At 38.9% G+C, this 26,572-nt stretch overlaps 1 protein-coding gene and 1 long non-coding RNA gene across 6 annotated transcripts in view; one reads left to right on the top strand and one right to left on the bottom strand.

The window, feature by feature from the left end:
* The window catches only part of CLPX (caseinolytic mitochondrial matrix peptidase chaperone subunit X), a 40,250-nt gene extending 24,594 nt beyond the window's left edge, over nucleotides 1–15,656 (bottom strand). The window contains exons 1-3 of one of the 2 annotated variants that reach the window (XM_015088138.3): nucleotides 15,347–15,656; nucleotides 4,751–4,911; nucleotides 3,403–3,520 (exon numbers count right to left, since the gene is read on the bottom strand). In XM_015088138.3, the coding sequence (XP_014943624.2) occupies nucleotides 3,403–3,520; nucleotides 4,751–4,911; nucleotides 15,347–15,425 (358 nt within the window). In that variant the 5' untranslated portion in view covers nucleotides 15,426–15,656. Of the gene's footprint in view, nucleotides 1–3,402; nucleotides 3,521–4,750; nucleotides 4,912–14,691; nucleotides 14,822–15,346 lie in introns of those variants that run through there. The other variant, XM_027067538.2, reaches the window with a different exon arrangement.
* The window catches only part of LOC113601846 (uncharacterized), an 81,215-nt gene continuing 69,494 nt past the window's right edge, over nucleotides 14,852–26,572 (top strand). For all 4 annotated transcript variants that reach the window (XR_008299120.1, XR_003423130.2, XR_008299119.1 and 1 more), the window contains exon 1: nucleotides 14,852–14,988. This is a non-coding gene — a long non-coding RNA (uncharacterized LOC113601846). The remainder of the gene's footprint in view (nucleotides 14,989–26,572) is intronic.

The following is a 26,572-nucleotide window of genomic DNA, read 5'->3' as shown; positions in this document are numbered from 1 at the left end:
AACAAGCAGCAACAGCTCAAATGTCCATCAATGATGAGTGGATACACAAGGAATACTATCAGCCACAAAAAGCAATGAAATACTGATACATAATAGAACACAGATGAACCCTGGAAACCTGAAAGATGAAGGCAAAAGAAGCCAGCATATTGTATAATTCTATTTATATGAAATACCTGGAATAGACAAATCAATAAAGACAGCAAGTAGGTTTATGGTTGCCAGGGAGGGGAGGGAAAGGGGTAGAAAGTGACTACTTAAGGGGGATGGGGCTTCTCTTTGGGGTGACAAAAACGTTCTGGAATTAATAGATCTAAAACTTGATAAATATACTAAAAACCCCTGAAAGTAGAAAGTGATTACTTAAGGGGGATGGGGCTTCTCTTTGGGGTGACAAAAACGTTCTGGAATTAATAGATCTAAAACTTGATAAATATACTAAAAACCCCTGAAATGTACACCTTAAAAGGAAAGGACTAGACCTGTATATATCAGCATACAACTCTAAAAAAATTGCTGACTCAAGGGGCACCTGGGTGGCTCAGTCGGTTGAGTGACCGACTTCAGCTCAGGTCATGATCTCACGGTTTGTGAGTTCGAGCCCCGCGTCGGGCTCTGTGCTGACAGCTTAGAGCCTGGAGCCTGCTTCGGATTCTGTGTCTCCCTCTCTCTCTGCCCCTCCCCCAACTCATGCTCTATCTCTGTCTCAGAAATAAACATTAAAAAAAATTATTTTTAAATTGCTGAGGCGAAATAAAATTGGTAAAAACATGAACAATTTGATACCATTTATGCTTTTTAAAAGTTACATGTTTGATGAAGACACAATGCAGAAATGTATCTTTAACTTTTACCTACAAAGTTCTACCTTTTTTTTTTATAAAGGAAGATACACACATACATTCCTCAGGTAATTAAAAATAATTAAAAATGACCAAAAAAAGTACATAGTTATCTAAACATGCCATTCATGGGGTGCCTGGGTGGCTCAGTCGGTTGAGCATCCAACTTGGGCTCAGGTCATGATCTCACGGTTTGTGGGTTTGAGTGCTTGTGTCGGGCTCTGTGCTGACAGCTCAGAGTCTGGGGCCTGCTTCAGGTTCTGCGTCTCCTCCTCTCTCTGCCCCTCCCATGCTCATGCTCTGACTCTCAATAATAAATAAACTTCAAAAAAAAAAAATATCTAAACAGGCCATTCACAAAAGAACTACAAGTGACCAAAAAGCACATAAAAAGATGTTTATGAACCAGTAACTAAATAAATGCAGATGGCAAACAAAATGAATGGCCCAAGATTCAACAAAACTCTCCAATTTTCAGTGAGTAGACACAGAAGATCCTCAGCATCCAAAAGAGATGCATTCTGAAGAGACTTGTACTATGGGTGAATAAAACCAAGAGAGGAGGGCCTCATCTCACTGTTGAGGGCCTACCACTCCTATGGAGTAAAGTTCCAGAGGATAAGACAGTGTCATGTTCATCTCTGTTTATTTTCTGAGCCTGGCAGTGTCAGTCTCAACAGATATTTGCTTACTAAATTATTTATAAGGATCTACTCTTCTTTTACTCTTTTCTTCCCTATTCTCTACTTCCACATCCCCTCTCCCCAATTAGAATTCTCAAAGGAAACCACTTCAGCCCTAAGTTGATTAGATAATATTAAAAATCGTGTTTTCCACACTTGGTCTCATTGTTAAACATACATATTCTAGGATACCACCCAACATCTACAGAATCTTATCTCCAGGGAAGGAGAGAATCTGTATGTTCAAGAACCACCTTGGGGTGCCTGGGGGGCTCAGTGCCCAGCTGGCTCAGTTAAGCTAAGCATCTGACTCTTGATTTCAGCTCAGGTCATGATCTCAGGTTTGTGAGATTAAGCCTCACATTGGGCTTTGCATTGACAGTGAGGAGCCTACTTAGGATTCTCCCTCTCAAAAAAACCACAACCAACCACCCTCAATGATTAATACAACCTGGCAAGTTTTGAAAACACTGTGTAGAAGAAAAATAAATTTCATCTATCCCTAGAGAATTCCAGTTGGTAAAAATGTATGGAATAGGAACTTCTGAATAGCAAATCTTCACTGTTCTGTGACCCTGGATGAGTTACTTACACTTGCTAAAATCTTAGCTTCTTCACTAAGCTAAGAAAATGAGGATATGCTCTCTCCTGACAAAAGTAAGATTGTGAGAATAAAATTATATATACTGGCATTTATTAAATATTAGTTTCTTTCCTTTTCTACTCTAAGAAATTATTCTTTAAGTCTACAAAGATTGAAATCTTTCTCTGGAAAAAAAAAGAAAATTCTTGATTAAAAATGTATGCCAATAGGACATTGCCATTATGAACTGAGCAATTCTCAGACTCTCTAAAAGAATTTTATCGCTTCATACCAGATTTGTTAATAGCAATTGTTATTTAGAGGTTTTATCATCTAGTTCTACCACTTTCATTTTATGTTGCAACCAAATTAGTATTCATTCAGACTGATTCCTCTCTTTGATCTCTTATGAGGCAAAACTACGAAGAGAATCTCAAACATTCCACCTATAGAATGGAACGACTTTAAAAGTCTTTCCAAAAATTGTAAAAACATGCTACATATAGTACTTTCTCATACAGTGGCCAATTAGTATTAATAATAAACATAAAACTGTAACTGAGATCTCAATATTTGGGATAGCATATAGAGAATCCTCTGCAGCTAATCATCAGAAACTGAAACTTCTGACAAACCTCACCAATGACCTTTTCAGTTTGACTATACAGAAAGGCTGACATGGTAGTGTAACATAATTTACTCTTGAATTACCATTACCTCTAATCATGTAGGAAATGAGTTGTTTGATTCATGAAACAGATCTGTAGTAGCATCTTTGTATTTCAGAGAGTTACTGCTGACACTAACAGCAAAAGTGGGACTGTTGATTTCTTCCTTCTCTCAGTGTCTGAATCATTAATAATTATCACACACTTTATAGAATTAAGGGTTTAGTTCCTCTGGTTCCTCAGCGAGGGAAAACACCTTAATATTTGAATGACCGACCTCTCCAGCTATATGAGATGCTCAACAGGTATTTGAAGAATAGAGTAATAACAGAATAAATACGCCTTGGTTCTCCTATAGCTCAAATTTGAACACTCACAAAATCCAAATTTGAAATAAACATACACATGGAAAATAAAGAAATAAATAGTTTTCTTAAATTATTTCTTATACCACATTGCAAAGTATTACCAGTTATGGGGATTTTTAGTATCTGGTGAACATAAGGGAGAATCATGTTAAGTTCAGGAAGAACATAACTCTGGTTTATGTAATTTACACATTTCTATGCAATTTGTGATTTGTAGAAAAGGTAAGGAAGAAAAACAACAGAGGAAGTAATACTTACACACGAAGGTCTCTACATGAGTGCACAAGTCGCCACATTTAGGACAACGCAGCTGGTTTCCACCTTTCCCTGAACTCCCAGAGCCTGATTTTTTACTGTTTCCCTCACTTGCTGATTTCTAATGTTCATACAGGAGAAAAAAAGAGTGTCAATTATTACTTTCAGGCAACCAATTTATAGGTAAGTTAAATATAAGCATGTTAGCTTGTAATTAATCTTATAATTTTTATAATTTCTAGAGTGGAATTATTAGTATTATTTATAACTCTGCTATTACTGGTATCAAAAGATCCATTTACCACAAAAACAAAACCAGTTCTGGTAAACACATGTATTTATCTGTAGTCCTGCTTTACATGGTATGAGCCAGCATATATAATAAACAGCTTTCTTTCCATGACTCAATCAACACTAGGAAAAAAAGTTACTACAGGTAAAATACATTTCAGTGAAACTGTATCAGGAGCTACTATCATGACAAGTAGTGATTCATAACTTTCTTCAATCTCTAAAATGGGGATTTTCTCATCTCTAAAATGGGGATAATTTTACCTACTTTAGAGAGTCATTGTTAGGATTAAGTGTGGATATCAAAGCACCTAGCATTTTGTCTTATATATAACATTAGCTCAAGTGTTAGTGAAATTCACATAATGAAAAAAATTGATAATAATTCCTTGATCCAATACAATCACTGATCATCTACTTGCTAGCTACAGAGTAGCCCAACATTAAGTTGTAGAGATATCCAAAATTTTTAGGTAGAGAATGAGGTGGGGTTTATACTATCATGAATTGTTAAGAGTTGTGAAAAAAGACGGCTATTCCTAATTTAATCATACAGACTGCATAGATTTAAAAAAAATTTTTTTTTCAACGTTTATTTATTTTTTTGGGGACAGAGAGAGACAGAGCATGAACGGGGGAGGGGCAGAGAGAGAGGGAGACACAGAATCGGAAACAGGCTCCAGGCTCTGAGCCATCAGCCCAGAGCCTCACACGGGGCTCGAACTCACAGACCGCGAGATCGTGACCTGGCTGAAGTCGGACGCTTAACCGACTGCGCCACCCAGGCGCCCCCAGACTGCATAGATTTAATGAAGCTTCTTAATACTTTGGAGTGTTAGGAATTTTAGTTAATGCTAAGTGCAATACTTATATAACTAATTTATGGTTGAAACTAAAACACAAAATAAAATTACATAAAATTCTTCACCTGATTTTATATATTTCACATTTCCTACAGAAAACATATAAACCAATGGAATAGAGAAAACTATTATTACATTTAATTGTTTGAAGGAAGGAACTCAAAATATATATATATATTCCAATAAAGATAAGATACCTTATTTCCATCTCCAGAGCCATCTTTACTTATCCCATCTTTTGATGCAAAGTATGCTGGTGTTTCCGTAAAGGTTCTAAAGGGAGCTCTTCGTAGAATCTGAGTTTCAAAGGTCCCGAGCCTTCCTAAAACAGGTATATGAATGCGACCACAAGATATACCTAGAAATACAATGAGATTTATTAGTCTACACATCAAACATTAACATGCCTTCAGTAAATCCCCTGAAAACAAAAATTCCTTAAGTATAAAGGAGGTTGAAAAAACTGTCGTTTTCACAGAGGTGTAACAAAATGGTAAATGGTGACACCATCAGAGGCAAAGCCCCTTTAAAAATAGGCCAGACCTGGGCCTCTGGTAAATAAAGATGTTTCTTTCTGGGCCTGTCCTTTGATAGTGAGGAAAGACCATTTGGGTTATTGCAATGAGTGGCTCTTTGAAAGTGTGAGAGATGAGGGGCGCCTGGGTGGCGCAGTTGGTTAAGCGTCCAACTTCAGCCAGGTCACGATCTCGCGGTCCGTGAGTTCGAGCCCAGCATCAGGCTCTGGGCTGATGGCTCGGAGCCTGGAGCCTGTTTCCGATTCTGTGTCTCCCCCTCTCTCTGCCCCTCCCCCGTTCATGCTCTGTCTCTCTCTGTCCCAAAAATAAATAAAAACGTTGGAAAAAAAAAAGTGTGAGAGATGAGCAGTTCAACATCTGCCTAATCTGTAGGGGAAAAAGGCCATTTACACCCTATATTCTAATTCCTCTTTTATTATTTCTATCAATGAGAATAAGCAATTGACATAAACACGTGTTTTAATGAAACATTTCAATCCTATAAAAAATTTTAGTAAACACTATAACCACTATCTTGCTTTCAAACATTTTAACCTTTACCATGTATTTTTTTAAATTTTTAATGTTTGTTTGTTTGTTTGTTTGTTTGTTTATTTATTTTGAGGGAGAAAGAGCGTGAGCAGGGGAGGGGCAGAGAGAGGAGAGAGAATCCCAAGCAGGCTCTACACTGTTAGTGCAAAGCCTGATGTGGGGCTTGAACTCACAAAGTGTGAGATCATGACCTGAACTGAAATCAAGAGTTGGATGCTCAACTGAATGAGCCACCCAGGTGCCCCTTACCATATTTGAAGTTAAGATTATTAAAAAGGATATAGGTTAACCCCTGACTTATGTGGCAGACTTTTTCTGTAGAGCACCGGGATGGTAAATATTTTCAGCTTTCTGGGCCATCTAGTCTCAGTTCCAACTACTCTGTCTGTAACATGAAAACAAACAAACAATATGTAAACAAATGGGTGTGGCCAGACTTGGTCCATCAAAAGATCACTGTTGGCTGAACCCTGTTTTTTTTTCTCATATAAATACAAAATAAACTCCTAAATAAACTATAGTCAATGGCAAAAGAGCCATAATGTAAGGCAGCATTTCCCAAGTTGGTCTTTAAAAGAGTGTTCCCTACACAAGAAAATCAAATGATCTTAGATCAAACAAAATTCCAGATTCAGTACTGAATATTGTAGGGCTACTCAGAACCCTGCATAAGTTAACATACATTAGTGAATTATAATGAATCGCCAAAGAAAGAAGTTTCCCAGCAGTTTATCACAGCCATTAGGAGGTGATAACAAAAAGGGGGAAGGGGATTAAGTTAATACTTAAATAAATTTAAGAAACTGATTTTATCTCCCTCGTTTTGTTCCCTGCAAAATTCTCAACCCAGGCTTTAAATTCTTATTTCTTTACAAGTTAGGGCTTTTAAGAGATCATGCACATATGCATGTACTATATCCAAACACAAAAATTGGTTTAAAATTACATCCTTTTAACAACTCAAAAGCAATTGTTTAGTTATAACTGACTGACTTTATTAACTCCAGTTTTCCAAAACATTTGTGTACAGTGTTAGAACTAGTTTCTAACAAAAATAAAAACATGAAACTTAACAGGAAAGATACAAAGTTTCTCATCTCTACACGAATTCACAAACACTAAAAAAGGAATAAGATTTATGACACTCTAGTCCCTAATCCATAGACTGTAAAATGCTGCTGAATGCTAATTAAGCTAATTAGTGCTGATCAATTAATGCTTAATTAATGGATATCAATATTAAAATACATTTGATGTTTTTCTTCTAAGTGATGTTTTCAAAAGACATTTCAAACTTTCTCAAGCATAACATTTGCCATTTTTTTGCAGTAAATGATAGCTATGACTCTCATTAGAATGAGATTTAAAGTAGTTCATGAATTTTAAGCCAAACATTAATGATTTTCAAAGGACATAATATGATTAAACATAATATGGTTTAATATGTCAATCTAAAAAGCAAATCTAGAAAAGCAATGGGGGAAAGTGATAGATGAAATGAAGAATAGAGAAACTTGAGGTGCCTGGGTGACCTCAGTCAGTTAAGCATCCAACTCTTTGGTCATGATCTCACAGTTTGTGAGATTCTCTGTCTCCCTCTCTCTCTCTGCCCATCCCCACTCACACCGTTTCTGTCTCTCTCTAAATAAAAAAATACGAAATTTAATGGATGTTAAGACTAGGTGATGGGTATTTGGGTGTCCCTCGTTCCATTTTGCATGTTTTAAAACATCCATAAATTAAAATGAATGGTAGCATAATAAAATAATTTACTATAATCTATGTAACAAGTATAACTTTTTAATCAAACCATTACAACGTATTTGCAAAAAAAAACTACAGTTACAACAAGCTTTATATCAGACTATGTACTTGGATATTTAGAATAAAACTTAACCTTCAAGTATCACACACAGTGTATTAATTCCCATTTACAATAAAATACATCTTTTGGGGCGCCTGGGTGGCTCAGTCAGTTAAGCGTCCGACTTCAGCTCAGGTCACGATCTCCCGGTCCATGGGTTTGAGCCCCGCGTTGGGCTCTGGGCTGATGGCTCAGAGCCTGGAGCCTGCTTCCGATTCTGTGTCTCCCTCTCTCTCTGCCCCTCCCCCGTTCATGCTCTGTCTCTCTCTGTCTCAAAAATAAATAAACGTTAAAAAAAAAAAATTAAAATACATCTTTTAAAATTGTGTTTAACAATTTATCATAGCTAATATTATTAGAAAATAAGCTGAAAATAAATTATCTTCAAAAATTTAAGAGAAATACAAATTACGAACAAGAACCTTTCAAAGTCTACTTATTCTGAATAGAAAGAAAAATAAGTCCTTCACTTAAATAACTTACCAAGTAACATATAAAACCAATGCAATCATACAGTTACCATAAAAAAATACTGTCTGAAAAACATGTTCATGTCATTTAAATTTCTAAATTTGAGAATTTCTTAGCTGGCTCTGATGCAGTTTTAACATTCTATGCATAGCACGGATTGCAAGGGGTATTCCCTGGTTCTGACTCAGAAGGTTGCAGGTGGGATCCAATAAAGCATTTCTTTTTTTGTTTTGTTTATTTTTGAGAGAGCGAGAGCAAGAGCGAGAGACAGAGTGCACTGTGCACAAGCAGGGGAGGGGCAGAGAGAGAGAGAGACAGAGCCAGAGAGCCAGAATCCAAAACAGGCTCCAGGCTCCAAGCTCTAAGCAGAGTTTAATGCCAGGTTCAAACTCACAAACTGTGAGATCATGAACTGAGACAAAGTTGGACACTTAACTAAACTGACTGAGCCATCCAGGTTGCCCCCAAGAATGCATTTCTTTTCTTTTTTTTTTTTTAAAGCAGGATAAATTATTTTCTTTTAGCAGGGGCAGGGAAGCAGCAAAGGGAGAGGGAGGGGAAAAGAAAGAGAAAAAGAGACAGAGAGAAAGAAAGAGAGAGAGAGAGAATCTTAAGCAGGCTCCATGCTCAGTGAAGAGCCTGACACAGGGCTCAGTCCCATGACCCTAGGAGCATGACTTGAGGCAAAATCAAGAGTCAGAAGCTCCATCCACCGAGCCACCCAGGTGCCCCCCACCCCCACCAAGAATGCATTTCTAACAAAATGCCAGGTTATACTGATGATGTTGGTCTGGGACCACACTTTTTAAACTACTGTATTGAACAGTATAAATGATTAGTAACTCACCAATCCTCTAAAATCTTCACAGAAATCACTGTAACAACCTAACCAGGATTTTTAAATCCTTTTTATGCCATGAACCCCTTTGGGAGTCTGGTGAAGGGTACGGATGGACCCCTTCTCAGAATGTTTATAAATGTATAGAATAAAATACATAACAAAGGAAACCAACTGTATTGAAGTAGTTATCAAAATATTTTTAAAATATGCTTCTTGCCAACATCATACTTAATTGGTGGAAAATGGAGAGCTTTTCCTCTGAGGTCAGGGGGAAGATAAGGATGTCCACTCTCACCACTTTTATTTAACATAGTACTGGAAGTCCTAGCCACAGCAATTAGACAAAATAAAGAAACTAAGGCATCCATGTTGGTAAAAAAGAAGTAAAACTCTACTTGTAGATGACATGTATAGTACATGTAGAAAACCCTAAAGATTCTACCATAAAACTACCAGAACTGATAAATGAATTCAGTAAAGTCACAGGATACAAAGCAATGTACAGAAATCTGTTGCATTCCATATACACCAAAAAAGTGAAAACAACAGGAAGAGAAATTAAGGAAACAATCCCATTTACAATTGCACCATAAACAATAAAATATCTAGGAATAAACTTAACTAAAGAGGTGAAAGAAAGACCTGTATGCTGAAAACTATAAAACGCTGATGAAAGAAATTCAAGACGATGCGAAGATATGGAAAGACATTCCATGTTCATGGGCTGGAAGACATATATTGTTAAAATGTCCATACTATCCAAAGCAATCTACAGATTTAATGCAATCCCTATGAAAATACCAACAGCATTTTTCAAGTAACTAGAACAAACAATCCTAAAATTTGTATGAAACCACCAAAGACCTCAAATACCTAAAGCAATCTTTAAAAAGAAAACTGGAAAGATCACAATTCCAGACTTCAAGTTATATTACAAATCCACAGTAATTAAAACAGTATGATATGGGCATAAAAATAGACACATAGGTCAATAAAACAGAAAGAAAAACCTAGAAATAAACCCAAAATTATATGGTCGATTAATCTTCAACAAAGCAGGAATGAATACACAATGGGAAAAAGTCTCTTCAACTGTCAACATCCCAAAGGGTGTTGGGAAAACTGGACAGCCACATGCAAAAGAATGAAACTGGATCACTTTCTTTCACCACACACAAAAATAAACTCAAAATGGATTAAAGACCTAAATGTGAAACCTGAAATCATAAAAAAATCCTTGAAGACAGCACAAGCAGTAATTTCTCAGACATCAGCCATAGCAATATTTTTCTAGATAGGTCTTCTGAGGCAAGGAAAACAAAAGCAAAAAATAAACTATTGGGTCTACAACAAAATAAAAAGTTTCTTAACAGCAAAGGAAACAGTCAATGGCAACCCACTGAATGGGAGACAACATTTGCAAATGATATATCCAATAAAGGGTTAGTATCCAAAATATATAAAGAACTAATACAACTAAACACCCAAAAACCAATCCAATTAAAAAATGGGCAGAAGACTTGAACAGACATTTCTCCAAAGAAGACATCCAGATGACCCAACAGGCAAATGCTAAGATGTTCAACATCAGTCATCTTTAGGAAAATACAGATCAAAACTACAATGAGATATCACCTCACACCTGTCAGATTAGCTAAAATCAACAACATAAAAAACAACAAGCATTGGCAAGGATGTGGAACAAAAGAAACCCTATTGCATTGTTCGTGGGAATGCAAGCAAGTGCAGCTACTGTGGAAAACAGTATGATGTTCCTCACAACATTAAAAATAGAACTACCCTATGATCCAGTACCCAGTACTACTGGGTATTTACCCAAATAATACAAAGTCACTAATTCAAAAGGATACACCCCTATGTTTATTGCAATATTATTTACCAAAGTATGGGAGCAGTCCAAGTGTTTATCGATAGATGAATGGATAAAGAAGAGATGATACACACACACACACACACACACACACACACACACACACACACAATCACTCATTCAACCATAAAAAAGAATGAAATCTTGCCATTTGCAAAGACATGGATAGAACTAGAAAGTATTAGGGCACCAGGTGACTCAGTGGGTTAAGCATCCGACTCTAGATTTTGGCTCAGGTCATGATCTCATGGCTTGAGCCCTGTATTGGGCTCTGTGTTGACAGCACAGAGCCTGCTTGGGATTCTCTCTCCTTCTCTCCCTGCCCCTTGCCCTCTTGCTCACTCACTCGCTCTCTCTCTCAAAATAAATGTTAAAAACAAAAACAAACAAACAAACAAAAAAAAAACCTAGAGAGTATTAAGCTAAGCAAAATAAGTCAGTCAGATCACACCATATGATTTCACTCATGTGGAATTTAAGAAACAAATGAGCAAAGGAAAAACAAAGAGAGAGAGAAACAAAGAAACAGACTCTTAAATATAGAGAACAAAACTGATGGTTACTAGAGGGGAGGTGGGTGAGAGGATTGGTGAAACAGGTGTTGGGGGTTAAAGAGTACACTTATGATGGAAAAAAATAATAATAAAATAAAAAATAAAATAAAATATGCTTTTTAATTAACATAATTAAATAAGATTTAAAAGCTTTTTAAATAACTACCATGATTTCAAAGTAGTAAAAAGTATAAACGATTTTTTGAGATATGAACAACTGTAGCATGACACAAAAATATTTGTGATTTTGATTGGTAACAAATTCATAGATACTGCTAATACTACTGGGGGTTGTTGCCTACGTTCAAAATTGAAGGAAATGCTACATTTCAGTTAGTGATTAGTGAAAATAAAGTTACAGGAACTTCTGAATTCTATCCCTGGACACTCTGGAGGCCTGTGAACTTCAGGTGAAGAACCCCTACAAAAGCCAAAAAGGGAAGTATTTCTGAAAAGTATATTTCGAAAGAATTACTTGGCAGCAATAAGAGAAGACAGTTAAAAGCTAAACCATTTACAAAGCTTTTGTCATACGGATAAAACTTTGAGTTTTAGATCTGCTTTAAAAAGAAACAGCAGAATAAAGTACCTTGATTTTAGAGCTATTAAGAACTAGCAGAGTAATTTATTCAACTTTTAAATATTTGAATTTCTATATTCAATCTTAAACCAAGCTGTCTCTAAAAACATAAATGATTCAGCTTAAAAGATAAACTAATCTTTAAATTTTAGAAACTAATGAAAAATTTTAAATTATCATCTCTCTCTAGTGACAATATTTAAGTGTATAACAATTGATGAAATGGCAAATCAAGTTAAATGCTTGCTTAACCACCTAGCCTCTAAAGACCTCTAACAAAAATTGGAAAAAATTTTCAACAAAAACAAACAATGCCAATCAACTTAGTAGATGCTTCCTGCTTTTATTAGTCTTAAAAATTCAATTTATGCCCGTTATTGTTTCCTGAATTCTGAATACTTCTTAATAAAGAAAAATACCATCACTCCTATAATAGCTTTCCTCAAGTTTAAAAATGTTTCATGGGTTTTCAGCAAGGCTAGTCTGCTGGTCTGAAGAGGAATATGCCAAGAAAAGAGAAATGTTTATCAAGAAATAGTTTGCGATTCCAGAAATAAAGATTCTCTAACATTTATTCTAATTTGTATTGTATTTAAATAACGAGACTTAAAATCTAGCTAAAACCTGTTAAGATAGGCACATTATGCAACTATCATGAAAATTATGATGGGCACCAACATGTTTGAGCATCTTCACATTTACACCCTCATGAGGTGACACCCTTTCACTGGACATGAACTTAAAGTAGCCAAAAATCAAGGGAATTACAGGTGATTCCACAATTCTCACAGCCAAATTCAGACCAAGTACTGTCATTCAGAGTTTCGTTAATGGAATCAAGCATTCCTGAATGCACATATTTAGAATGTTAATTGTTCTGTATGCAAAGCACATTTAAAATACGTATGTATTTACACATATGTACAAAAATAGATAACAAATTGAAAAATACCAGCAATTTGGGTAGAAAAAAAATATTTAAAATTTCTCCTTTACTACAAGTTTCACTCAAAGAGCATAGGGTGAAAAAACACATTAAATAGGATACACATAGCCCACCAGGAAAAGAAAACAGATCCAGTATCTAGTATGGCAATTTACCAAATTTTTCTTCAAACTACCATTTAAAATTTTTATTTATGGGGGCCTGGGTGGCTCGGTCAGTTAAGTGTCTGACTTTGGCTAAGGTCATGCTCTCTTGGTTCATGAGTTCAAGCCCCGCATCAGGCTCTCCGCTGTCAGAGCAGAGCACACTTAGGATCCTGTTTCTCTCTCTCTCTGCCCCTCCCCTGCACGTGCTCGTGCTCCCTCTCTCTCAAAATAAATAAACATTAAAAAAAAGATTCTGTATTTTAAAAAAGAAAAAATAAAAATTTTATTTTTTTTAAAAATGTTTATTTTTGAGAGAGACTGCACATGAGCAAGTGGGGAAGGGGCAGAGAGAGAGGTAAAGAGAGAACCCCAAGCAGGTTCCAAGCTGTCAGGGCTTCAGCACAGAGTCCAACTCAGGGCTCCATCTCAAGATCATGACCTAAGCCAAAATCAAGAGTTGTACGCTTAAGGGACTGAGCCACCCAGGGGCCATCCATTTAAAAATGTTAAAGTCTAACATGACAAACAGAGATAGAGAATAGCATTATATTTCAAGAGAGCTCTGAAATCTTTTTATTCTTACTTCATTGTATAATTTCTTGTTGAGACTATTTTGATTAAATTTTTTGTTTATGGATATTTTTGAAATTCTTAACTTTGTTTATAAGAATAATAAACTAACTGAAGTTCAATTCTGATTTTTCTCTTTTGCCCCTTTTACTCTTTTCAAGAATCCTAAATAAAAATAACCTTTCTGGAGTTTTTTAAGTCCTTAAAAAAAATCTCTATATTGAAGACTAGTGTATAATCTTAGAGTTTCTACTACGGAAAAGAAACATTTTGTGTAATGAAGCCTTAAGAAAGTCTTAAATTGATGTGAAAACCAAGCTGTTTCACTGTCATGTAAAAATATTAACTTCTATAATGATATGAGGTTATGTCCCGTATTTTAAGCTTAATTTACTCATTTACAGTAAAAATGGTTTGATCACTTCTGAAAACTTATGGCAAACTTATAGTAACAAATAATAATACCTAAATAAGCCATTAATTTGTGTTGCTTCACCTAATGATTCATTAAAATTTTAAATCACCACACACCGCCTATGATTCATAGTTTTACCGGAAAATTGATTGAAACAGATGAAGAACTGTGTCAAAGAAGCCTTCTCTGCCCAAAGAGAACACACACCTTTTACCCAACTCCTAGAAATGGTATTATTCTTTGTGTGCTCCAGTAGATTTACACTTGCAGTTGAGGACTTACTCACTCTATCTCCAGCACCAAAACAGGGCCCAGCACACATTAGGCCCTCAAAAAAAGACGTCGAATAAGTGAATTTCAATGTCACTTTCACATGTTTCCAACTCAAATTCCTGGAGTTCAGGTTTAACAATGTCTTGAGACTAAAATCACTCCTTTACATTTAAGTATCACTTTATAAATGCTTCTGCCCACATTACTTCATTTCATCCCTCTTTGTGAAATAAACTGTCGAAAGAGATACCTTAAGTATACGGAAGGAGCTTTTATAATTAACCTAAAATACAGGAAAAGGAGGGCTTTTTTTTATTTATTTAGTTGACAAGTCAAAATAAAATAACAGAATCCAGCCTGTAGTCTGACACTCATAGATTTGGGGGAAGAGGAAAATGGTTTCTGTTCCGGAATCCCTTGACTGGTATGACACTCTTTCACAGCTCCTGATAAACAAAGTAAACAAGCGCCATCCTTAAAACTATCTCAGTCAAGTTGGGAAAACCGGCAAACGACCAACCGAGACATTGAAGTACTTCAAAAACAACTTCTACGAGAATTTCTCCACCCCGGCCGCTTCCCTGCGGGCCGCGAGGTTCTCCCGGCTCCGGGAGGGCCATGAGCCCCGCTTATGCCCCGGTGGAAGCGGCCGCACAATGACAGTGACACCGTGGGTCTCTCGCGGCCTGCGTCTGGGGCAGCTGGCTCGGCGCCCTGAAGGGGGGCTTCAACAGTAGCAGCCCCTCCCCCGGGCCCTTCCGGGAGCCCCCGACAGGCCGGAAAGGAACCCGACCCGGCTCCGGAGGAAAAGCCGAAGGTAGGGAAGGCGGCAGTGCCCGGCGGACCTGAGTAGGGTGTGGGGCACTTTTTAACGAAAGGAGCATTTTGTGCCTCTTCCAGGCTTTCTGCTAAGTGAGCACATTCCGGCTCCAAAGTCAAGAGGCCTGAACGCGCGCGGGCGGGCGAGCAGAAGGGGTCTACTTCAAATTTGAGAAACAGATGCTCCAGAGGTTGGCAGAACCCCATCCTAAAGTGGGGGAGGGGGGTGCCAGGAGAAACGCCGCGCATCCCATCACACCCTCAAGGCAGGGTACACCTCTTGCCCTCCCCGGGATCCCCACCCCCGGCCGGTACACTCCTGGGCCATTGGCTCACGTGAGGGACTACTTCGTTACCTCTCTGCGCGGAGGCGAGCGAGGAGGTGATGAGCCGCGCGGCGGAGGCGCCGCAACTACAAGCGCCGCAGCCGGACATCTGCGCTGGGCCTAGGCTGGGGCTTTAGCCCCCTGCTGCCCTCCGGTCTCAGCGGCCCGACTCCTATTCGCAGGGCGCGCTGACTTGGCTCCGGACCCTCCCGCCGGCCCCCAGACTCAGTGCAGAGTTCACCGCCTGGGAGCCAGGCCTTCGCGCTCTCGGTGCCCGACTGCCGTCTACTCTGTAGACACTTAACCCCCCTCCCTCCCTCCCCCTCCTTCTCTTACCCTCACCCCCTCCGCCTACCGAGCCCGGGGAGCGTGCGCGCGCCTGCGTCCTAGGCCTAGGGAGGGGGTGTGGGCGCGCTCTGCGTATACGTGGGTGATACGCCGAAGAGCGGAGAGGGGAGGGGGGCGGTAACCTGGGCGCCAATGAGCACGCTACAGCGTACGGCCGACCCCCACTGGGATAACTACAATTCCCGACATGCAATGCTTCCGGAAGCCCCTTATCCTATCATCGAAAAGTGCTACAGATGCGGGGAGATGCGTGCCGGGAGTTGTAGTCCCAACTCCTGGCAACTTTCGGTTTGTGGGGGGGAAGGTCATAATGAGACCTGTTGGTGGCTTAGTTGGCCGCCGGACTCTTTAAAATCCTTTGGCTGCTGCTGGACGCTTCAAATTGAAAAAGTTTCTTCCACCGGCGATTCCACATCTTCTCTCCTTATCTTCTTAGTTTCCTCACTTACAACGTGGAAGAGGTATTTTTACTTAGTTCCCCGAACAAGAGCTGTTGGCAGACAGCTCTCTTTCCTTGTTCTCTCAAACCAAGTGGTAACTCTTCCAGCTGTTATTAGTCCCTGGATGCTTAGTGATCCTTTGTCGGTTCCCTTAAGGATTTAAGCTGATCACACCCTAGTAAATAGTTTTCTGTTAACCTTTGAGCGTCTGCAGGGCTGATTCCTCTCCGGACAGCTGAAGCAGGTGTACAAGGTGGAGGATGGTGACAAATGAATCTGACTCTACATTTTGGTTGGCACCAGACTATTTACTTTGTAAGATTTTGTGAATATTTGCTAAGATTTTTGGTAACTCCAAAGCTCAGGAAAATTGCCATGTGCGCTTGGATGCCTTTAGTTCCGAGCTTAGGTGAAGGGAGGGGGGTGGGGGGCAGGGAGAAAAGGGACAAGTCCAGTCACACAAGTTATCTAGCCCTCATTATTCTTGGATCAGAGAAATGTAGCATCTGGTTCCCTGGGTCTGGCCATGAGGAGGGGCGTTGGCCTTGGCCCAGGCCACACGTGTTCTGTGTTTTTCTCTCGCAGGGAGTTGACTCCTGTTATCTTTTCTTTTTTTTTTTTTTATTTTTTTTTCAACGTTTTTTATTTATTTTTGGGACAGAGAGAGACAGAGCATGAACGGGGGAGGGGCAGAGAGAGAGGGAGACACAGAATCGGAAACAGGCTCCAGGCTCTGAGCCATCAGCCCAGAGCCTGACGCGGGGCTCGAACTCACGGACCGCGAGATCGTGACCTGGCTGAAGTCGGACGCTTAACCGACTGCGCCATCCAGGCGCCCCACCTGTTATCTTTTCAACTTAAAGTGGTAGAGACCAGAAGGTAGCGCAGGTATTCCTTAGCTGCCTCTATTAATAGAATTTCAAGAGAGGAGAGACTCTAAAGTTTCCTCAATCCAGTATTTTCAAACCGTGTTCCTAAAATCCCTCAGAAGCCATAGCTCTGTGGTGGGGGTGAGGAGACTTTTAAAAGGGTGGACCTCTTTTGTCTCCTTCTCCATGCCACCCCTACATCAATCAGAGCGGCTCTGTTTTTATCTATTTCATTTATTGGGGTTTTGTTTGAAGACAGAATTATTATGCTTAATTTTCTTTCTTTTTTTTTTTTTTTTACATTTATTCATTTTTGAGAGACAGAGTGTGAACAGGGGAGGGGCAGAGAGAGAATACACACAGAACCCGAAGCAGGCCATCAGCAAAGCCCGTCGTGGGGCTTAAACCCACGAACTGTGAGATCCTGACCTGAGTGAAGTCAGACGCTTAACGGACTGAGCCACTCAGGCGCCCCCAGAATTGTTCTGCTTTAAAACCGTGTTCGGGAAACCAATTCGACAATAAATTTCATATTAAATAAATAAATAAATAAATAAATAAATAAATAAATAAATAAATAAATAAATAAATAACAGTGTTCAAAAACCAGTGATTCTAGTATAAAGCTCTTTTAGCAAGGAGCTAACTAGGTCACATTGACCCTAACACCCAATTTAAATTCCTTTCATCCCACCCCACTTCTATTTCAATTATATGCAATTTCCTTCTTATACAAATAAAGAAGTTGTTCCTAAAACTCATAGGTTGGGTGCCCAGGTGGCTCAGTTGGTTAAGCATCCAATTTCAGCTTAGGTCTTGATCTCATGGTTCCTGAGTTCGAGCCCTGCATCAGGCTCCACACTGACAGTGCAGAGCCTGCTTGGGATTCTCTTTTTCTCTCTCTCTGCCCCTCACCCACTTGCACATGCTCTTTCTCCAAATAAATAAATAAGCTTTTAATAAAAAAAACCTATAGATTGCAAGGGGCACCTAGGTGGCTCAGTTAGTTGAGCATCCTACTCTTGATTTTGGCTCAGGTCATCCCAGGGTTGTGGGATCAAGCCCTGCTTCAGGCTCCGTGATGAACATGGAGCCTGCTCAAGATTCTCTCCCTCTGCCCCTCTCACCTACTCGTGCTCTCTCTCTCTCAAATTAAAAAAATATGTAAAAATAAATAAATAAATAAATGGGGGAAAAAAGGAAAAAAAAGTTAAAGCCTATAGATTGCAAGCTGAATAAAAGCATAGCTCAGGTTTACCTGAGGCTTTCCTTTCTCTGACTCTTGAGAAATTTGAATTCAAATATTTATTGAACACCAATTATATGCCAGGCACTGAGGAAATAGCATTGAATCAAAGAAAATGTTTCTCTCATGGAGCTTCCATTCTAGTGGGGGAAAGATAAGATAGACAGTAAGCATGTAAAACAAAAACATATGCTACTGGTATGACAGGAATATCCTTGCGTTGTTGTGTCATATATCCTTATTACCAGAATGGTAAAGCATTTAATTTTATTTATGGATTGATGTTTTGTGTTTAGCCTGTATTCCCAACTGGACTTGGAGCTCTTTGAAGGCAGGTATTTCATTATATACTTGGGCTAAATACACAGTAGAAAATCAGTAAGTACTTGACTAAATACTCCTCTTCCAACAGTGCTTTTGCTTGGCAGAAACCTGGGGTGGTGTTTTTAGAAAATCCTACATATAATCAGAGCAAATTATAGTTGACAAAGAGGTGTTAATGGATACAAGTGCAAATTTATACAATGGTTAATCCAACTGATGAGTGTCCCAGAAGGAATTCCTAGGAGATGCCTGATTAGCAGCACATAGACTTTGCCCTAGAAAGTGCAAAACAAAGAGAGCTGTACCCAACTCAGTTTAACTTTTTCTCAGCAATGTGAACAAGGGTCATATGGCTTTGGTACCAGACTGGTGATATTTTCATCACACGGACAACATGAATTTGGTAGTTTGGTGCATCATCCCAATTCGGTGCTCGGTGGGACAGAACATACCTGGATTATTAGGAACGGCTCCCAACAAGCATGGATTGGGACACTAACTTTGTGCTAGGCTCTTTAATGGTGTAAGTCTTACAGCAGTGTTTAGATTGAGGAATTTGTACCATGGGAATACACCAAAACTTCCCATTTGGTATTGGAGCACAGAAGGTTGTCAAGTTTAAATAAAATAACATCTATTTGGGAAAGGGTTCAAACGTAAAGGACCATTCTTTAGGAACTACTTTGCTGTTTGATAAAGGAGCGTATTCCATTTTATAAGTGTACATTCCCTGACCTGAAATTCACACGTTGGGACAGTGTTCTTGCTCCAAGGTGTGGCCAGGTAGCTAAAAGATGGAGCAGACATAGCTGTCTGGGCAAAGAGCAATGAGGCTCCAGAGGCACATTAAGACCTCCTCTCTCACTTGGCACTATGTGGACAACCCCTGCTCAGGTTACTCTCAGGTCATTCCTCCACATTCTGGATTTGGAAGCACAGAGTGAGACTTTCCCTGTGATAAAATGGATCCTCAACTAGGAATGTGATATCATTGCATAGTCACATCTTACCAGCTTTTTGGAACAAAATACTTCCATATCACGTCTACTTTCAACTCTTTTCTTACAGGTTAATGATACTTAAAAAAGAAAGTGCAATTTTCCAGCTCAAATAGTTTCATTCAAGTAGCTGACTCCTTATCCTGAGTTATTTACCTTTTATAACCTACATAGCTGAAAGCACATAACTTTTTATGTCTGCATTTTATATAAAATTCTTTTTTTTCCTCTTTTATATTTGATCCTACCTGCCAGGACTTTGAACATTATGAGTTGCTAAGTGAAAAAGATTTTTATAGGTTAGAGTCAGCGAGTCATCCAATTTAGCACTGGATTTTTCAGATGAGGAAACAGGCCTATAAAAAGTCAGGGACTGGGGCGCCTGGGTGGCGCAGTCGGTTAAGCATCTGACTTCAGCCAGGTCATGATCTCGCGGTCCGTGAGTTCGAGCCCCGCGTCGGGCTCTGGGCTGATGGCTCAGAGCCTGAAGCCTGTTTCCAATTCTGTGTCTCCCTCTCTCTCTGCCCCTCCCCCGTTCATGCTCTGTCTCTCTCTGTCCCAAAAATAAATAAAAAACGTTGAAAAAAAAAATAAAAAAAAAAAATAAAAAGTCAGGGACTCATCTGACATCACATGAGTCTAAACAGAGAGAGAAATAGAGTCCAAGTCTCCTGATTTCATTTTATTTTTAAGTTTATTTATTTTCAGAGAAAGGGAGAGAAAGCAAGCATAAGTGGGGGGAGGGGCTGAGAGAGGCAGGGAGAGAGAAACTCCCAAGCAGGCTCTGTGGAACCCAAGCCTGACGCATGGTCTGATCTTATGAACCGTGACCTGAGCAGAAATCCAGAGTTGCCTAACCCACCAAGCCACCCAGGTGCCCCAAGTCTTCTGATTTTAAAACTGTGTTCCTCAGTCATCGCTTCTTAAACCAAAGACTCTTTTTGATAAACATCAAAATCTCACCTTCTCCACCAGAGATTCTGGTACAGCCTCTGAGAGAGCCGTGATTCTTTTGGGAATCACTGTATCTTCCGAATAAAGACATTTCTTTTTAATTTTTTTAATGTTTATTTTATTTTTATTTTTTAAATGTACATCCAAATTCGTTAGCATATAGTGCAACAATGATTTCAGGAGTAGATTCCTTAATGCCCCTTACTCATTTAGCCCATCTCCCCTCCCACAACCCTTCCAGTAACCCTCTGTTCTTCATATTAAAGAGTCTCTTATGTTTTGTTCCCCTCTCTGTTTTTATATTACTTTTGCTTCCCTTACCTTGTGTTCATCTGTTCTGTGTCTTAAAGTCGTCATATGAGTGAAGCCCTATGATATCTGTCTTTCTCTGACTAATTTCGCTTAGCATAATACTCTAATTCCATCCACGTAGTTGCAAATGGCAAGATTTCATTCTTTTTGATTGCCAAGTAATACTCCATTGTATATATATACCACATCTTCTTTATCCATTCATCCATCAATGGACATTTGGGCTCTTTCCATACTTTGGCTAATGTTTATTTTAGAGAGAGAGAGAGCACGAGCAGGGGAGGGGCAGAGAGAAAGGGAGACATAGAATCCAAGCAGACTCCAGGCTGTCAGCACAGAGGCTGATGCGGGGTTCGAACTCATGAACTGTGAGATCATGATGTGAGTTGAAGTCAGATGCTTAACCGACTGAGCCACCAAGGTGCCCCTGAATAAAGACATTTCTTTTACGTGGCTGGACACTGATCCTTCAGATTAGCAGACATTGATACTACCAGGCAGGTAACAAGAACTCAACAATTATATTTAAAAAACTAAGGACAAAAAATAAAGTGGGGTTTATGCTTGTAGGTAGTTTGGGACTCAAAATAATACTAACAACATTGTGTAGAACTCTACAAAGTTACTTCCCACCTACTTTCTCATCTGATTTTCATAGCAACACAGTAAAGTATTGTTATTATCTGCGTTCTGGTCTTGGCAGCTGAGAAAATTAAGACATCGAGGGTTTAAAAACACTTGTCCAAGGTCACAGCAGAACCAGACTCTCACCCTAATCTCCACGAGTGTTTCTGTTACTTGCCTGTATCCTCTTACAAAATCTGATAAGATTTAAGGGGTCAGCAGAGTCTCCCCTCCCTACCCAGAGATATCTCACATCAGGGACAAAGAAGCTGCCATTCCATGAAGGCAGTGATCCCCCATCCTTCCTTCTCTTAAGAACGACCTGGGTATTTGTTAAAATATATGTAGGCTCCTCCCCTAAAGGTTTTGATAAAATAGTCTGTAGTGGGGCTCAGGAATCTATCTTTTTTAAAGATTTTTTTAAGTTTATTTATTTATTTTGAGAGAAAATGAGTGGAGGAGGGGCAGAGAGAGAGAGTCACTGAGGATCCAAAGTGAGCTCCGTGCTGACAGCAGAGAGCCCAATGCGGGGCTTGAACTAATAAATTGTGAGATCATGACCTAAGCTGAAGTTGGACGCTTAACTGACTGAGCCACCCAGGCACCCCTCAGAAATCTATTTTTATTGCTAGAATCATGAGATACTAAGGTTTATTTGCAGAAATGAATAAAGTACACTTGCACTGTGGTGGTAGAAACCTGTGCCTTTATTTCTTATTGTCTCTTTTTTAGGTTCTCTCCAGTTGCCACCATTTTTCCCCTCAGGGAGCAGCTGCCCAGCCTTGATATTGTAGGGAGACCGAGGGGTCTATAGGAGGGTGCTCACCATTCTCCTGGGCCTGCCCTTGGGGGCCGGCCGGTAATGACTTCAGATAGCACAAGGCCCTTTTGTCCTTGATTAGGACAGTCCTTTATCCTGATGTTCAGGAAGATGGTCAGCAGGTGGCACTCACTCACCAAAGTTTCCCTCTTTGAATCTATAGGGTAGAAGGGGTGAGGGTGAGGGTGAGGGGAGTGTTCTTAAAACTAATCTTTTGGAACTTTTGGTGTACCAAATCGTGAAGACAGTGCCAAGAAATCCTTGTTTAGTATTTTCTAAAGGGCAAAGATGTGAGAGGGAGAAGGACTGGTGATTCCAGCTGGGTTACTTACCAGCTGTGTGACTTCTGGCAAGTTACTGAGCTTTATAAGCCTGTTTTTTTTGTTTTTTTTTTCAACTATAAATTGGATGCTCTTGACTTCCTGGGTTAAATGTGAGGAATAAATGATTCTTTGACCTGTAGTACACAGTAGGTACTTAATAAATAATAAAGATCTTTTTTACTGTGCAATGCTGTAATTTAGGGCTTTCCTTTTATGCCTGTAAAAAATCTTTTAGTTGTGTTTCTTAGCCAGTTTGTTGATGGCCTCACCCTACTCCATTATACCTCAGTGTTGTAAGGAGCTTGCTTGATTTCAAATGAAAAACTGAAAGACAATTTAAATAAAGACTTGGGGGAAAAAAGGAAAAACTGAAAGAGAGAGGTGAAAGAGGAAGTAGACCCTTGGTTTATAAGTCCTTTTCAGTTTGCAATTAACGTACATTAGGCATAATATTAGATAATAAAAGTGATATTTACTTCAGTAACAATTGTAATCATTTATTATTTTCAAGCAGTATTTATTTATACACAAGCAGCCACTAGGCTTTGTGTGTAAAGTAGTAAATTAGTAATTGGTAAATTAGTCAATACTGAGGAAATGAGGAAAAAAGGCTTTGAGTCACCAAAATAAATGTTGCAAAGCTGGCACATCAAAGTTCATGTGCTTTGCTCATACCCAGGCATTCAGGATTTCACTTTGAGTCTGTTTATTCTTTTTTTTTTTTTTAACATTTGTTTTTGTTTATTTATTTTTGAGAGAGAGAGAGAGAGAGACAGAGCATGAGCAGGGGAGGGGCAGAGAGAAGATGGAGACAGCATCCGAAACAGGTTCCAGGCTCTGAGCTGTCAGCACAGAGCCCAACGCAGGGCTCAAACTCGCAGACCGCGAGATCATGACCTGAGCCGGAGTCGGACACTCAACTGACTGAGCCACCCAGGAGCCTGAGTCTGTTTTATTCATTTTAAATATTGACTTGGTCATATGTATCTCTATCCCACAAGTGAGTACGTTACAAAGGGGAGAGGCACTTGAAGCAAGTGAATTAATCACAACCAAAGAGTTTTCTAAGAGTCTGACAAAAAAGAAGGAAACAGAAAAATGGAAGCAAGAACTTAACAAGAAGAGTATATAGTCTGAATTTATCTGGTATTGGTAAAATTTCTTATATATCATATCAGCCCTGGATGCCATTTTATTGTACTACCATAATAATTGGCATTCATAATTACATTCCTGATACATCAAGAAAGATTCAATTGTGTTATTTCTGTTTTTAAAAAGATAGAATATATGCTTTCTTACAAAGATCTCTGCTCAAGGGGTGCCTGGGTGGCTCAGTCGGTTAAGGGTCTGGCTTCAGCTCCGGTCATGATCTCATGGTTCGTGGGTTTGAGACCTGCCTCAGGTTCTGTGCTGACAGCTCAGAGTCTGGAGCCTGCTTCAGATTCTGTGTCTCCCTCTCTCTGCCCTCCCCCACTTATACTCTGTCTGTCTCTCTCTCTCTCTCTCAAAAGTAAATAAACATTAAAAATTTTTTTTGAAGATTTCTACTCAAAATAGATCAAAATGTTAAAATTTGGAGCTTAAAGAGAGGTAATAAAATTGAATTTTCTGGAAAACTACTTCTGTAGAACAAATGAATCTCCTCCAATACCACAAAAATGAAGCATCACCTTGTTAAATCTGAACACATTTTCAGTCTTTTTCATTTCCAGCTGTGGGTGCATAGTAATAACAGCAAACATTTATATAGTGGTTACTATATATGCCAGTAACTAATATATACTATGTTCATGTATATGTTCAACTAATCCTCATAATAGCTACATAAGGTATGTATTATTTCCTCAGGTTTATAGTTGAGGAAGCTAAAACATACAGAGGTTAAATAAATTTCCAATATTGCATTGCTAATAAAACAAGCAATATTTGAACACAGATGGCCTGGTTCTAGCGCCATGCATTTAACCACTGCCCTATGCTCTGCAGGACTCACTATTAGATTGTCTTAGATGAAACACATTTTTTATTGCATTGGTGGGCTTACAAAAAGAAAATTCTCTAAGAACATATATGCCAACTCTTATGTTACTGCATAGAATGAAAATTTATCATATGAGTATTTTAAAGAATCAATAATAAGTTCAGGAGGGGCGCCTGGGTGACTCTTTCGGTTAAGTGTCCGACTTCGGCTCGGGTCATGATCTTGCAGTTGGTGGGTTTGAGCCCCGCATCAGGCTCTGTGCTGACAGTTCGGAGCCTGGAGCCTGCTTCAGATTCTGTGTCTCCCTCTCTCTCTGCCCCTCCCCAGCTTGTGCTCTGTCTCTGTCTCAAAAAGTAAAAAAACATTAAAAAATAAAATAAAATAATATGGGTCAATTAAATTAGTATTTGTATAGTGGCAAAACTATCTTCAAGCATTAGGACAAAATAAAGACATTTCAGATAATAAAAACTTGGTAGAACAAAGTTGGACTCATACTTCCTGGATTCAATACTTACTACAAAGCTGCAGTAACCAAGACAGATTTGTACTGTCATAAGAGTAGATATACACAGCAATAGAATAGAATTAAGGGTCTAGAAATAAACTCTCACATTTACAGTTAATTTATTTTCAACAAGAGTGCCAAACCCATTCAGTGGGAAAGAAGAATCTTTTCACCAAATGGTGCTGGGTCAACTGGATATCTATATACAAATGAAGTCAGATCTGTATATCATCTCTGTTTAGATCTATATCTAAATATCTATTCATAAATTAACTCAAAATGATTCAAAGACCTAAATGTAAATACTAAAACTATAAAACTTTTAGAAGAAAATATAGATGTAACTTCATGACCTTGGATTAGGCCACAATTTCTTAGATATGACACCAAAAGCATAAGCAACCAAAAATAAGTAAATAAGACTTCAACAAAATTAAAAACTTCTGTGCTTCAAAGGACCCTGTTAAGAAACTGAACAAGCCACAGAATGGGAAAAAATATTTGCAAATCAAGTATTGATAAGGGTCTAGTATTTAGTACTCAACAATAAAAAGATAACCTAATTTTAAAAATAGGTGCTATAGACTGAATGTGTGCCCCCCAAATTCGTATGTTGAAACCTAATCCCCAATATGATGACAGTAAGAGATAGGGTCTTTGGGAGGTGATTAGGACATGAGGGTAGGGACCTCATTAATGGAATTAGGACCCTTATATAAATTTGTTCCTAGCACCACACATTTGTGAACCAGGAAGCAGACTTTGACCAGATACCAAATCTGTTGGCACCTTAATTTTGAACTTCACAGCTGCCAGAACAATAAGAAATACATCTCTGTTACTTATAGGCCACCCAGTCTTTGGTATTTTTGTTATAGCAACCCAAACAGATTAAGAAAATAGGCAAAGGATTTGAACAGACATTTCTTCAAAGATATAGAAATGACCAGTAAGTATATGAAAAGATTCTCAACATCTCTAGCCATTAGGGAAATAACAAATCAAAATCATAATGAGATATTTCATACTCACTAGATGGCTATCACTTTAAAAAGTAGAAAAAGGGGCACCTGGGTGGCTCAGTTGGTTGAGCAACTTGCCTCAGGTCATGATCTTGCAGTTTGTGGGTTTGAGCCCCACATTGGGCTCTGTGCTGTCAGCTTGGAGTCTGGAGCCTGCTTCAGATTCTGTGTCTCCTTCTCTCTCTCCCCCTCCCCCACTCACACTCTCTCTCTCTCAGAAACAAATAAGAATTAAAAAATTAAAACAATTAAAAGAACAGAAAATACCAAACGCTAGCAGGGATGTGGAGAAATGAGAATACCCTTGCTGGTCAGACTATAAAATGAGGCAGCTGCCATGGAAAATAATTTGACAAAAGTTAAACATAGAGTTACTACATGACCTAACAATTCCCCTCCTGGGTATATACCTGTGAGAACTGAAAAGATATTTTCACACAAAAATTTGTATATGAATGTTCATGCCAACATTATTTAAAATAGG

The sequence above is a fragment of the Acinonyx jubatus genome, chromosome B3 (genome assembly GCF_027475565.1).
Source record: "Acinonyx jubatus isolate Ajub_Pintada_27869175 chromosome B3, VMU_Ajub_asm_v1.0, whole genome shotgun sequence".
In the NCBI taxonomy this organism is placed as follows: Eukaryota; Metazoa; Chordata; class Mammalia; order Carnivora; family Felidae; genus Acinonyx; species Acinonyx jubatus.
The sequence above is the reverse complement of the archived record's forward strand: the minus strand, read 5'-3'. Positions and strand labels throughout refer to the sequence as shown.